At 35.6% G+C, this 15,867-nt stretch overlaps 1 protein-coding gene across 1 annotated transcript in view; it reads left to right on the top strand.

Annotated features, from left to right (window-relative positions):
* LOC118549012 (phospholipid-transporting ATPase ABCA3-like) overlaps positions 1-15,867 on the top strand; it is a 143,361-nt gene that overhangs the window by 13,942 nt on the left and 113,552 nt on the right. The window contains exons 3-7 of the mRNA XM_078074025.1: positions 1,618-1,745; positions 3,484-3,631; positions 6,857-7,116; positions 15,253-15,369; positions 15,714-15,831. Coding sequence (XP_077930151.1) covers positions 1,618-1,745; positions 3,484-3,631; positions 6,857-7,116; positions 15,253-15,369; positions 15,714-15,831 — 771 coding nt within the window. The remainder of the gene's footprint in view (positions 1-1,617; positions 1,746-3,483; positions 3,632-6,856; positions 7,117-15,252; positions 15,370-15,713; positions 15,832-15,867) is intronic.

The raw sequence follows: 15,867 nt of genomic DNA, 5'->3' as shown, positions 1-15,867 counted from the left end.
ATAGGTTAATTAACCTGGTTTTGGTAATTATTTCACAATGTATGCAGATATTAAAACATCACTTTGTATACCTTAAAATCATGTTATACAACCTACATATATACAATTTTAATTTATCAGCAATACCTCAATAATTCTGGGCAGAAAATTTTTAAAATAAAATAAGGGGTAACTGTGTGGTCATGGATATATTAATTAGCTTGATTGTGGCAGTCATTTCACAGTGTAGACATACATTGTCATCATCTTTTGCACTGTAAGTACACACAATTTTTCATAAAGCTGGGGAAAAAATAAAGCCACCTGAGGTAATAAATGAAAATAAATAAGAAATAAATTTCCCTCCAGTTCTATTTTCTGAGAAATCGAGGCAAAGACATGTCTTAACCTCATAAAGTACTCAAAGCTCTCTCTCCCTCCTGTTCTTTCTCATACTCCTGCTTGAGCAGGTAATACCTTCCTTGGAGCTCAGTTAAATTAATGAAAACGGACTGGTGGACCTGTCCTCAGGCCCTTGCCACCATGGCCAGGCAGTTACAAAGAATTGTGGCTACTCAGTGTGAAGGCAAAGGGATGGGGAGGTTCCTGGGACATAAAGGATGCATGGGTGAGATGCATGACAGTGGTTAGGCTCAGATGCAGAAGTAGAGGCTACGTGCCCCAAAGTGTGCCTCACTACCCGCTTGTACACACTTCACTTTGTTCACAGTGGACTTTCGATATTAGATTCTATTTCTAGCTGTGTTCCTATGTTGTTTTGTTTTGTTTAACTTAGTGGACTTTGTTTTTCCAGCTTTAATCATTTAAATTCTCTGAGGACTTTGTTTCATCCTGCTTCTGGTCACCTTGTGTAGGTGCAAATCTGATTCCGGTCCCTGAGATCCTACTTACAGCTTTGGGATTTATATCCCAGCTATGCTCACCCTGAGAAAAGTGTGGCATCCTTGGCACTTCCCAACTATACAAAAAATAATGATTATGACACATAATCACCTTAAATATTAAAATTGTGAAGTTGTTTCATTCTTCAACTTCTGAGTTATTTTTTAATCAGATATTATAGATTCCCGTCTTCTAGGACTTTGAATAGATTGCATGAGTCAATTTTGTTATTTCCTTCCAAGGTGGAAATTTCAAAACACATTGGAAATATCCCTCTTCCTTACCTTATTTCACTGTGCAGTTATTATAATGATTAATTATATTTTAAACTTGTGATAAAACTTTTAAAACTTTTTTTTTTAAGATTTTATTTATTTTGAGAGAGAGAGAGAGAGCACAAGTGGGGGGATGGTCAGAGGGAGAGGGAAAAGCAGACTCCCCACTGAGCAGGGAGCCCAATGCAGGGCTCGATCCCAGGACCCTAAGCCAAAGGCAGACGCTTTACCAACTGAGCCACCCACGCGCCCAAAACTCTTAAAACTCTTAAAAATTTTTATGCACTCCTAATATCCATTAGTTTGTTATACCAATGTTTGAGCAGCAACGTTTTGAAATTTATATTTTGATAGTCTTTCATCCATGTAAAGCATTTTCCCATCTTATAGATAGAAAAAGCAGTCAGATAGTTTGCCTTTATGTGGACAACTCACATATTCGATCTTTTTCTCTCTACAGTTCAAGGCTTTTCTTCAGAAAGAGATTTTGAAGAGTATGTTAAGCAAGAGAATAACTCTAAAAAAGTGTTGGTTGCTATTATTTTTGACCATGAGTTCCAAAATAGTGATGATCCCCTGCCATTTAAGGTAAGAGATTTTTAATGTAGAAACCTCATAAGTGTACTTCCAGTTTCTGAGGCTTAATGAAGTAGAGGCATAATTATTTCATTTATTAAGTGGGGAGACTGCAACTTACCCAAAATCATACTGCTTATACATAGTAGAGCAGAGATTTAAATCCAAATCTAATTTCTGTGTCTGTGCCTTTATTTAGCCAGAGCTTTATGTTGATGGGGGAAGAATCAAATTTACCACATACTAGGTTTTCTCCTTATAAATCAGAATCATAGGAGACATCGACCTTGACCACTGTATCAGATTATGGCAGCTGTCTCCAGTTCTGTGCATGATGGTGAAGTAAATGCACATTTCCCAGGTCAAGACCTGAGATGTTAAAGCATGTTAAAATACAACATGAAAGTGTTCCTCTTTCTTTTGATTGAATCTCATCATTTTTCTCCAAAATCTAAATCTGGAAAATAGTGTTAAGCCTTAGCCAAGCAGAAACAGAATTAGGACATAGGCAGACTCAAGAAAGATTCTGATAACAACTTCCAAGAAGGAGAGACAAGGACTGTGCTTTGAACTTGGTGTCCCGGGTGTTGAGGGAAATAACCGAAGTATGGTACAGATGTATGCATGGAGCTATAATTCTACATTTAAGATACAGATGGTTGTCAGTGGAATGAAAAAGTAAGGAAAACCACTGGGTTGTAAGTAGAGTCATAGGTATCTTCCGTTCTGTCCCATCATTCTCTCATTCCTTTCATGTATATAAAATTCCCTCAAGTTACTGATTCAGTGTACGTGATGCTGATGTAGACTCATCAGTGGATACATAGAGTGTGGTCAGAATGTTTTTGGTACAGTTTCAAACTTCACCTTGTACGGTCTCCCAACTGCCCAGGCCACTTGGCTCACTCTTACCCTTAGCATTGCTATGACTCACAGTACAGTGACTCTCCTAACCACACCCATCCCTTTCCTCCTTCATTCTCCCATAAATGCCCTGTACATATTCCTATCACTGAATTTACTATAATGTAAATATATATGTTGTCTCAACTAGAATTTGAGCTCCTTGAGGAACAGGTGCTATGTCTTAATCCTTGAACATGCAATAAGTGTCTAAAGCTTTTGTCTTGATAACTGAGTATATTAATATTTACCTAGGTTTATGATATGTGTCTGCCCCATCTGGTGTTACTGATTTCTCTGGTCTGACCCCTGACTTTAGGCAACTGCTGGACCATTTGCTGTCTTGTAAAGCTACTTAGACCCAGCATGATCTACCTTGAAATTTTTACTTAGTTCTCTAGAATTAGTATTATCTTTTCATTTAATAATGAAATTATGCAGTATTCCACATTTATACTTTCACATTTCTCCTCTGTATTCGTGTGGGATTCTTAGGTTATAATCACATTTAGGAGAGGAAGAGATTTTCCTCTTGGAACACTTGGCTGACATAATGGGAAGAGAAATTAGCAACACCTTTTTGTATGTTTCATTTCAGTATGCATGCCAGCTGTCTATTTTGGGAAAGAGACATTGGCAATTGTGTGCAAGTTGCCACTGTTTGCTTACCACAAACCCACAGTAGCCACACAACAAGTCTGCTCCATTGGCTGATGTTCAGAATCTACTTAGTGCTTGACACTCTGCCTCAGAATCGCACATGTGCAATTTTTCTTTAACTTCCTTTTGTTTCTCATTCTTAATTATTTTTTCATTTACAGATATTGTTTCTTTTTCCTCCTTATAGGTAAAATATTTTCTGCGTTTCAGTAGTTTTCAGAGGAACAAGTATGTGGGTTTTCTCCGAACTGAAGGCTGGGAAACAGGTGTTCTCTTTCCACCTTTTCCTTCTTTGGGACCCAGAAGTGAACGTAACTCAAATGGGGGGCCTCCTGGTGAGCAGATCTTTAGTCATACTTATTTTAATATCCAAGTCATATAGTAAGAGCTATCACATGTTTATACCTACATTTCTTCAATCTTATGATAGAGATTGTTAATTTTTAACTTGTTGTACTGCTGGTGATTTCTTTAAAATCTTCAGTGTCCAAAAACTTGTGTAAAATTTCTGTACGTTGGAACGATGTATTTTTATCCAGGTTCAGCTCAACTCAACTAAACTCTTGGAATTTAAATGGTCAGCTCCTCCCTTTAGCTGTATGACAAAGGAAGGAGCTAGCGTCTTTAAGAAAAGAGAACAAACAATTATATACTTTAGTGTCCACTGTTCCTTTCACCACAATTTCTGGCATAAGATCCAAAATTATAGGATATGCAAACAAGCAGGAAAATGTTACCTAAAATTAAAAGAAAAAAAGCAGTCAATATAAGTGGACAGATAAACTATATACTGGAATTGGCAGACAAGGAATTTAAAATAATTTTGAGTATTTTGATGTCATGTTGATAGCAAATATTCTCTGATATAATGTGATGAAGAGGGCATTTTACCTCTGTAAAACTTTTAACTCTATTAGTGAAAAAACATCATGCAAATCCAAACTACAGAACATTCTCCAAAATACATGCCCAGTATTCTCGAAAACTCTCAAGGTTGTGAAAAACAAGAAAGGATAATAACGTTTCATAGATCAGAGGAGACTATGGAGACATGACAACTAAATGCAATGTAGTATCCTAGGTGGGAATAGAAAAAAAATGACACTGGGGAAAAACTGGTGAAATCCAAACAAAGTTTGTATAAATTAGAAATTGTTTTGTGCCAATATTAATTTCTTAGTTTTGACAAATGTACCATGGTAATATAAGATGTTGTATTCGGGAAGCTAGGTGCAGGGTGTAAGTAATATTTCTCAATTTTTTTTCATTATTGCCCTTCTAGGGAATCCTTTTGGACATATTTTCCCTAAGTCTGTTCCCCTTGTGAAATTTTAATACCACAGATATACTACAGATCTGTTTTATGTGCTATGGCTTGAAGCTCTATAACTCTGTTGAGAATGCATGGTATTTAGAAATGCATGGTATGTAGTCTTTCTGTAAGACTATACATTTTTTTCCAAAATAAAAAAATATATTTAAAAAACTCTCCAAGCCAAAGTAGCAATGAAAGTGAAAAAAATGAAATTTCTGAATCTGATAAAGTACATGTGTAAGAAATTTGTATCATCCTAGTGAAATATTGAACATTTCTCCTCTAATAATCAGGAACAGAGTAAAGATGTTTGCTCTCATCAGTTCTTTTCAGCAGTTTACTGGAAGTCCTAGCTTGTATCAGAAAAAGGCAATGAAATATAAGGTATAGATTTTGGAAGGGAAGGAGTGAAATTATCTTTATGTGAAGTTGACAGAATCATGTTATGTAGGTGATTGTGAAGAGATCCACAAGAAAGTACTACATATAATGTATTAATTGAGCAAATACCCAAGATAGTATATGATAATAAATTATAAATCTACACCAAAACCAATAAAACATTCCTGAGAGAAAACTTTAAACAAATGATGAGATATCTAAATTTCATTGCTTGGGTGACTCAAAATTGTTAGGATGTAGCTTTTCCCTAAGTTGATCTATAATAGCAATATAGTGACAGTCAGAATCCCAGCAGTCTTTTTGGAAAAAAAAATAGCAAGCTTATTCTAAAAAATATATGGAAATACAAAGGGTCTAGATTAGTTTTAAAAAAATCTTGAAAATGAATGTCAATGTTAAAGAACATTCAAGACTTATTATAAATCTATATAATTAAGACATTGCCGTATAGGTGTAAGGATGAACAAATACATATAAAAAGAATGAGGTGTCTGGAAATAGACTCATATACATATAGTCATTTAATTTTTCCATGAAGGCACCAGTATAATTCACTGGGAAAAGGAAATCTTTTGAACAAATTGTGATGGAATAACATGGTATGTGGATGGAAAGAATGAATCTTGATCACTAATCCATATCTACACATAATTAGTTAAATAACATGATGATCATAAACCTAAATATAAAAACTAAAATCGTAAAGCTTCCACAACAAAATTTATGAGAATATCTTCATGAATTTGGGGCCAGCAGTGATTCATTAAGACAGAAAAGGTATTATTATAAAAGAAAAAAATTGACAAATTGAACTTCATTAAAATTGATTATTCCAGCCTGTGTGAAAGACCCTATTAAAACAGTAAGGTGAGATCCAGAGGGGAGAAAATATGACACAGATTCACATTGAAAATCTATAAAGAACTTGTATAGATGAACAGAAAATTCAGTTTTTAGATGTCATGGCATTGCCAAATTTTAATAAAAGTTTTTAAGTGTTTGCTCATTTTTATACTAAACTTATATAACAGTAAGAAGCTATTTGCATATTGCCACAGATCCAAGGACCACACACTGAGTAGCTCTGCTTTAGTGGACATCAGTTCATATAACTCACTCACTATAAACTTCCCTTAATTTCTCAAATATCAAGGGTACCGAATTAAAGTCTTGACCTATGCAGTAGTTTATTCAGTTCTCATTCAGTTGATTGAAATTGCAGAAAGCAGCTCTGTAATTTTACACAATATTTTACTTTCTGGGAAGCTGGGAATTAGGATCCTTTTAAAAAAATCTAAAAAAACCCACAAATGAATAAACAAAAGGCAGAATCAGATCTACAAATACAGAGAACAAACTGATGATTGCCAGAGAGGAGGAAGGGATGGGCAAAATGGGTGAAAGGGAATGGGAGATACAGGCTTCCAGTTAAGGAATAAATAAGTCATGGGAATAAAAAGCACAGCATAAGGAATATAGTTAATGATACTGTAATAGCACTGTATGCTCACAGATGGTATCTACACTTGTGGTGAGCACAGCATAATGTATAAATCACGACATCGTACACCTGAAATTGTTGAATCACGACATTGTACACCTGAAACTAATGTAACCTTGTGCATCAACCATACTCAAGTAAATAAAAATTTAAATAATAAAAAAGTATTTATTATGTATTTGCGTGGGGAAACCATAATAGCTGTGAAATTTAGACTATAACAAGAGCCTCTTTACAATAGTTAACTTTGTTGTTTTTGACATACCTTTAGTTACCTTTTCCTTTGTTCATTTCAGCTATTTCTTGTCTGTTGTACTTAGCAATCCTTGTTTTCTCATTTAGGGTACATCACTGAAGGGTTCCTGGTTATGCAGCATGCCTTGGATCAGGCCATCATGAAATATTTTAACCATGCAGCTACACAAAAGCTATTTCAAGATGTCACTGTCTTTGTTCAGAGATTTCCATATCCAGAATATTCTCGTGATTACTTCTTTACCTTTTTTGGTATTTTCATTCCTTTAGTAATCTTATTTATCTTCTCTATGAATCATCTTACCCTCATTCAGTCTATTATGTGGGAAAAGGAAAAGCGATTGAAGGTAACTCTACTTTGCTTGAGGTAAATAGAGCTTCTGTAGAAAAATTTGGGTCTGTAGCATAAATTTCTGTGGAGGCTGGATTATTTCTACCCACTCAGCACTGGTAGATGGTCTTGTTTCAGTGGCAGCCAGAAAGTGAACGCTATTTCTCTTGGCGATTTTCTAGAATTTTGTTTTTATTGGAATTCTTCAGTTTTATTTCTCGAAGACTACTTCACAAGATTATTACAAATAGAATTTAAATGCCAAATGCTCTAAAATCTCTCTGGAATAGGTGGGTTGCAAAGAATTAATCATCTGGGCTTGTGGAACTGTCTTGATGAATTTAGATACAAGTAAATTTCAAGATTCTATGATTCTATAATTAGTTTTTCTAAGTTTTTTTTTCTAAATGACCACTTATAGTCCCCTTCAGAATTTCTGTGTCTCGGTAGAGACCATGTTGTGTTATGGCCAGAGGCTTTGCAGTTCAAAAATACAGTCATTTAACCAATTATTAATTTATAATTCATATATAATTATTAATATATAATATATAATTATAATTAATATGTAATTATGTATTTAACATATATAATATATATTATATAATATATTATAATATTATAACATATCCTATAAATAGGGAGAGATGATTTATATAATTATATATATAATTGATTTATTTTCTAATTTGTTTCAGGAACTCTGATAAATCATAGATTTGAATCCTATCCCTATTATTTATTGACTCTGACATAGTCATATAACTTTTCTAGCCTTTTTTCTCAGATATAAATTAAGTATAGTAATAATAACTAACTTGGAAGGCTGTCATGATATTAAGCTAGATATTATGTGAAAAATTATCACTATCAAATCACCTGGACCTGCTGTTGTATGGTGTAAAGGAGGAAACAGGTGTTGAGTGTTTGGTACATTGTCAGGCCCCTAGTGGGTGCTCCATAGCTGTTAGATGTGGCTGTTAACATCAGTTGTCTCTCCATTTCATTTATCCTTGTGTATCTTGAATCTCTTTCCTTTCTTAGTGGCCACACCACTTCACACATCAGCCTCACGTTGTTTCTCACCACCCACCTCTTCTCACTCAGGGCTCTTCGCACACATCTCCTCACCCCTCAGCTCTCCTCTGAATCTACCTTGCACATTGTTGCCAGGGTAATTGTCCTGTAACACAGATGGCTAGAAATAAATTTTAAGGCTGTATTTATCTTTGTTCTCTGCTGAATAAATTCCACTTAAGCATATGCATTTTCTAATATTTGGCCCCTGCCTATTCCTCATTTTGTTATCGTTGTTGTTTATGGATACAATTTAAATGCCAAATGCCCTCCAACATCTCTGGAATAAGGAGAGTACAAAGAAATAATCTACTGGATTTGTGGAGTTGTGTCTAGATGAATTTAGATACAAATCAATTCCAAGATTCTATGATTCTGTGATTTAAGAAGGAATTTTTATGGAAGTATTGTTGACACATAGTGTTACATCAGTTTCAGCTGTACAGCATAGTGATTGGACGAGTTTGCCCATTATGCTCTGCTCAGCACAGGGGTAACTACGGTCTGTCAATGTGCAACACTATTACAATACCTCTAACTATATTCCTTATGCTGTACCACTCATCCCCATTACTTAGTCATTCCATAACTGGAAGCCTGTACCTCCCACTCCCCTTCACCCTTTTGCCCATTTCCCCCTCCCTTCTCTGGCAACTATCAGTGTGTTCTCTGTATTTATAGGTATGTCTTTGTTTTTGTTCATTTGTTTGTTGTCCATCTATAGATGAATGAATAAAGAAGATGTTGTATATAGATACAATGGAATATTACTCAGCCATAAAAAACGAGATCTCATCATTTGCAACAGCATGGATGGACCTAGAGGGATTATGCTAAGTGAAATAAGTCAGAGAAAAGACAAATACCATATGATTTCACTTATATGTAGAATCTAAAAAAAAAAAAAAGAAAAAACATACTGTAATTTTTTAACCAATTTCTGATTGCTGAAAAAAAAGTTTTAAATGACCTCCTGTAGTCCCCTCCAGAATTGTGTTTCACTGAGAGCAAAAAAAACATAGATACCTTTCCTTCCAGCCAAAACGAATGACTTTTTTTTGAAATTTCCTTTATGTTTATGTTTCCTCTGACTGTAATGCTTTCCTCTTTTCTGATTGGTGAACACACAGTTAACTTACTTGTCTCAGGTGTTGTAGCTGCCATCTCCTTGTTGATTATCTCTCTTTAATTCTCAATTATAATTTAACACTTTTTTTGAGTCCCCAGAACGTGATACACAAACATCAACATTATGACTTATGATATTTATATTTCATTTGTTTTTTTATATTTTTTTCTTAAGTTCAGTTAGCCAACATATAGTACATCAGTTTTTGATGTAATGTTCAGTGATTCATTAGTTGCGTATAACAACCAGTGCTCATCAGATCACGTGCCCTCCTTAATGCCCATCACCCAGTTATCCCATCCCCCACCCTTCTGCAACCATCAATTTGTTTCCCGGAGTCCAGAGTCTCTCATGGTATGTCTCCCTCTCTGATTACTTCCCATTCAGTTTCCCCTCCCTTCCCCTATGGCCCTCTGCACTATTCCTTATATTCCACATGTTAGTGAAACCATATGATAATTGTCTTTCTCTGCTTGGCTTATTTCACTTAGCATAAGTCCCTCCAGTTCCATCCATGTCGATGCAAATGGTAGATATTCATCTTTCTGATGGCTGATGTCAATTGTATATATGAACCACATCTTTATCCATCCATTTGTTGAAGGGCATCTTGGCTCCTTCCACAGTTTGGCTATTGTGGACATTGCTGCTATGAACATTGGGGTGCATGTGCCCCTTCTGTTCATTAGATCTGTATCTTTGGGGTAAATACCCAGTAGTGCAATTGCTGGGTCATAGGGTAGCTCTATTTTTAACATCTTGAGGAACCTCCATACTGTTTTCCAAAGTGGCTGTACCAACTTGCATTCCCACCAGCAGTGTAAGAGGGTTCCCCTTCTCCACAACCTCTCCAACATTTGTTGTTTCCTGCCTTGTTAATTTTTGCCATTCTAACTGGTGTAAGGTGGTATCTTATTGTGGTTTTCATTTGCACTTCCCTGACAGCAAGTGATGTGGAGCATTTTTCATGTGTCTGTTAGCCATTTGTATGTCTTCTTTGGAGAAGTGTCTGTTCATGTCTTCTGCCCATTTTTTGACTGGGTTATTTGTTTTTCAGGTGTTGAGTTTGAGAAGTTCTTTATAGATCTTGGATATCAGCCCTTGATCTGTTATGTCATTTGCAAATATCTTCTCCCATTCTGTAGGTTGCCTCTTTGTTTTATTGACTGTTTCCTTTGCTGTGCAGAAGCTTTTTATCTTGATGAAGTCCCAAAAGTTCATTTTTTTTCTTTTGCTTCCCTTGCCTTTAGAGATGTGTCTTGGAAGAAGTTGCTGTGGCCAAGGTCCAAGAGGTTGCTGCCTATGTTCTCTAGGATTTTGATGGATTCCTGTCTCACATTGAGGTCTTTCATCCATTTTGAGTTTATCTTTGTGTATGGTGTAAGAGAATTGTCCAATTTCATTCTTCTGGACTTGGCTGTCCAGTTTTCCCAGCACCATTTATTGAAGAGACTGTCTTTTTTCCATTGCATGTTCTTTCCTGCTTTGTCAAAGATTAGTTGACCATAGAGTTGAGGGTCCATTTCTGGGCTCTCTATTCTGTTCCATTGATCCATGTGTCTGTTTTTGTGCCAGAACCATACTGTCTTGATGATTACAGCTTTGTAATTGAGCTTGAAGTCCAGAATTGTGATGCCTCCAGCTTTGGTTTTCTTTTCCAGCATTCCCCCAGCAATTTGGGGTCTTTTCTGGTTCCATACAAATTTTAGGATTGTTCCAACTCTGTGAAAAATGTCGATGTTATTTTGATAGGGATTGCATTGAATGTATAGATTGCTCTGGGCAGCATAGACATTTTAACAATATCTATTCGGCAACGTGGCAGGATACAAAATTAATGCACAGAAATCAGTTGCATTTCTATACACTAACAATGTATCTGAAGAAAGAGAAATTAAGGAATCAGTCCCATTTACAATTGCACCAAAAACCATAAGATACCTAGGAATAAACCTAACCAAGGAGGTAAAGAATCTGTACTCTAGAAACTACAGAATACTTATATTTCTTTTTTTTTATTTAATTTTATTATGTTAGTCACCATACAATACATCATTAGTTTTTGATGTAGTGATCCACGATTCATTGTTTGCGTATAACACCCAGTGCTCCATGCAATACGTGCCCTCCTTAATACCCATCACCGGGCTAACCCATCCTCCCACCCCCCTCCCCTCTAGAACTCTCAGTTTGTTTCTCAGAGTCCATAGTCTCTCATGGTTCATCTCTCCCTCCGATTCCCCCCCCTTATATTTCATTTTTAAATTACTTTCATTGAAGTATAACATACGTACACACAGAAAAGTGCACAAATCAGAAGTGTATGTATTTTAATCCATCCAGGCTACTGTAACAAAAATATCATAAACTATATAGCTTATAAAGCAAGAGAAATTTATTTCTCTCAGTTCTGCAACCTGGAAAGTCCAAGAGCAAGGTGCCAGCAGATTCAGAATGTCTGATGAGAATGCACTCTGTGGTTCATAGATGGCACCTCATTCATCACTGTCTCCTCATGTGACAGAAGAAATGTGAGCTCTCTGGGGTGTCCTTTATAAGGGCACTAATCTGATTCATGAGGGCTTAGCCCTCATCACCTAATTATCTCTCAGGGGCCCCACCTCAAAGTGCCATCACACTGGGGACAAGGTTTTCTACTTAGGAATTTTGAGGAGACACTAACATTCAAATTATTGTAGTAGAGTTGAATGGGTTATCATGAAGAAAGTATGCCCTTTTTATCATGACCCCTGTGAGAAATAAAACACTGCCAACACTCTAGAAGATGGCTTGTGTACCCCTCAAAACATTTTCTCCAAAGTATACACCAACCTGATTTCTAATATTATGAGCTAGTTTTGTCTGCCTTGAACTTGATAAATGGAATCATGCACTGTATTATGTTGTGTCTGTGTGGTTCTTTCAGCTAAATATGTAGCTGTTGTTCATTTATATTCATTGAGTTATATGAGTTTTACGATTCCATAGTATGACTATCACAATTTATCTATTTTCCTTTAGTGTTTGGAGTTTGGGTATTATAAGTAATTCTTCTATGAATATTTTATACATTTTTTTTGCTGAATGTTAGATTATACATATTTAACTTTATTATATAGTGCCAAAGTTTGCCAATAAAATTTTACCAGTTTTCACTTCCATTAGCAAGGTATGAAAATTCTGTTTGCTCTACATTTCACCAAATTTTTTTCTAATTTTATCTAATTTTCTAATTATTTTTTAATTGTATGGGAATATATTGGCCTCAAAAATGTAGAGATCTTTCACTTCTCATTGTTTTAATTGTACAAATCTTTCACCTCCTTGGTTAAGTTTACTCCTAAGTATTTTACTCTTTTTTTAAAAGATTTTATTTATTTGAGAGAGAGAGAAAGCATGAGCAGGGTGAGGGCAGAGGGAGAGGCAGACTCCCTGCTGAGCAGGGAGCCCCATGTGGGACTCGATCCTGGGGACTCGATCCTGGGACTCCTGGATCATGACCTGAGCTGAAGGCAGACGCTTAACTGACTGAGCCACCCAGGCACCCCATATTTTACTCGTTTTGATGCTCTTGTAAGTGGAATTGTTTTCCTAATTTCCATTTTAGATTGTTCATTGGTAGTGTATAGAAGTTCAACTGATTTTTGTGTGTTGACTTTGTATTCTCCTACTTTGATGAGTCATTTATTAATTCTTTTTTATGTGTGGAATCTGGTTTGCATGTAAGATTGTCTCATCTGCTTGGATGCCTTATATATATCTAATTTTTTCTGAATTGTCCTTTTCCCATTGTGTATTTTTTACTTTTTTGTCATAAATTAATTGGCCATATATGTGTGAGTTTATCTCTGTGCTCTCTATTCTGTTGCATTGCTCTGTTGTCTGTTTTAATGACAGTACTGTACTGTTTTGATTACTATAGATTTGTAATATAGTTTGAAATCAGGAAGTAGAATGCTTCCAGCCTTTTTCTTCTTTCTGAAGATTGCTTTGCCTATTTGGGGTCTTTTGTGGTTCCTTATAAATTTTAGGATTGTTCTATTTCTGTGAAAAGTGACATTGGAATTTTGATGAGGATTGCATTGAATCTGTCTATTGCTTTGGGTAGTATGGACATTTTACCAATATTAATTTTTCCAATCCACAAGCATGGTATATCTGTTTATTTGTTTGTGTTGTTTTCAGTTTCTTTCTTCAGTATCTTAGAATTTTCAGTGCACAGGTCTTTCAGTTCCTTGGTTAAATTTCTTCCCATGTATCTTATTCTTTTTGATGCATTTGTAAATCGATTGTTTTTTTAATTTCTCTTTCTAATAGTTCTTTATTAGTGAGTAGGAATGCAACAGATTTTCGTATTTTGGTTTTGTATTCTCCAGATTTACTGACATTGTTGATTAGTTCTAAGAGTTTTTTTGGTGGAATTGTTAGTGTGTCCTATGTATAATATCATGTCATATGCAAATAATTCTGATTTGCATCCATTCTTTCTTTCTTGCCCAATTGCTGTGGCTAGAACTTCCAATAGTATGTTGAATTAATGGGTTATTAATGGGGTGTCTTTCCTACAGTTAGGTTTCCTTTACTTTCTTTCAACAGTGTTTTAGTTTTCAGTGTAGAAATCTTACACTTCTATTTTTTTTTTTTTTAACATTTATGTATTTATTTTAGAGAGAGCAGTGGGAGGGGCAGGGGGAGATAGAGAATCCTGAAGCAGACTCCCCACTGAGCAGGGAGCTGGATGTGGGGCACAATCCCCAAGGTCCCCAAGATCATGACCTGAGCTGAAACCAAGAGTTGGCCACCCAACAGACTGGGCCACTCAGGCCCCCAGAAATCTTACACTTCTTTTGTTAAAAGTACTTTGTCATTTTTGTTGGTGATTAAAACTTGCTAAGAAAGTCTGGTTGTAGCATTGATTGCTAGGAACCATTTATCCCTATTTCTGTCCCCTGTGCATAATAAAGTGGACCTGTGCCCATTTTTAAGAACTTTGGAAAGTATGCAAATTCCAAAATCCTCACATTCATTCATTTGTCCTTTCAACAAACATTTATTAAACTCTTTGTATGGGCCAGGCAGATACAGATAGGCAAACATAGTCTCTGCCCTAAGAAGAGCTTAAAGTTACAGAATTTAATATTGGTACATCAGTAAAATTCAATAGAAATATTTAAAATAGCCTGTGAAGACTCATACCACTCATTTGAGTCTTCTTATTGGTTTTCTACATTATATGCTTAGCTAAACTTTTTTTTTTTTTTAAAGATTTTATTTATTTATTTGAGACAGAGAGAATGAGAGAGAGAGAGCACGTGAGAGGGGGGAGGGTCAGAGGGAGAAGCAGGCTCCCTGCTCGGCAGGGAGCCCGATGCGGGACTCGATCCAGGGACTCCAGGATCATGACCTGAGCCGAAGGCAGTCGCTTAACCAACTGAGCCACCCAGGCGCCCTAGCTAAACTTTTTTGATGCTCTTTTATTAACACTCGAAATAAAATATTTCTTTAAAGAATATAGTTCATAAAGATTATTTCTAAAACTGAATTTTTCCCCTTATTTTTTATCATAGTTTTAGTGTTTGCTTCTATCTTTTATAATTTAATTAAAATATATTTACATTCTTTAATACCTCCTAGAAGGCATAATAAAAAGAAAGGGGATATTAATCTAAGCAGTTTATAGTTTTATTTAAGGGTTTTTCATACCTTAAAATATCAGGTAAATTATTGGTGAGATCATCTCTAGGCTTATAAGCATCATAGTACTGCCACACACTAGCTGAATAATTTTAATCAAATCATTGATCTCCTCTTCTATAAATCGGGCATGATAATTCTTATTTAACCAATTTTGATTGTGGTAGAAATAAATTAGATAATCTTTGTGAATGCATTTTATATAACTATATTGTTTTACATGATGTTTGGTTTGTGTTAACTCTCCCACAGGAGTATCTGCTCATGATAGGACTCAGTAATTGGATGTTCTGGGCTGCCTATTTCTTCACATTCCTCTCTTTGTATTCAGTTATCATCCTTTTGATGTGCATGATTTTCTTTGCCAAGGCAAGTGTCTATTTCACTGTAGTATGCTATAGCTAAACTTCGAGAGGAAAAACATATAACATGGTATGGGCCTAATGGATTCAAGTTGTCAGGAAGTGAACACGTGCCTATTGTTGACTCCAATCTGGAAATTCAGGAGCTGCTTAGTCTCTCAGCAAACTAAACTTTAAGTTTAGATGTGTGGACGTTTTGTAGTTAATGAATTGTTTATTCATCTCCCTGAGGTTTGTCATTAGTTTCACTAGGACTATTAAAATATTTAAAGATGTTTCATTTCTCCTCTGTTGTTTTACTGTGATGCCATTTAGAGTATGGCTCAACTGGCTTCCTGATTATTTTATTAGATAGAACCTGTGCCAGTCATCCAGTACAGTGACCCATCTCTTGTCTTCGTCTTTTTGCTGTGTTTTGCCATCGCCACAATATTCTTCAGCTTTATGGTTAGCACGTTCTTCAATAAAGGTGAGTCTAAAACTCCTGGGAAAGATAATTAGTGAC

The sequence above is a fragment of the Halichoerus grypus genome, chromosome 6, assembly GCF_964656455.1.
Source record: "Halichoerus grypus chromosome 6, mHalGry1.hap1.1, whole genome shotgun sequence".
In the NCBI taxonomy this organism is placed as follows: domain Eukaryota; kingdom Metazoa; phylum Chordata; class Mammalia; order Carnivora; family Phocidae; genus Halichoerus; species Halichoerus grypus.
This window is presented reverse-complemented; position numbering and strand designations above follow the sequence as displayed.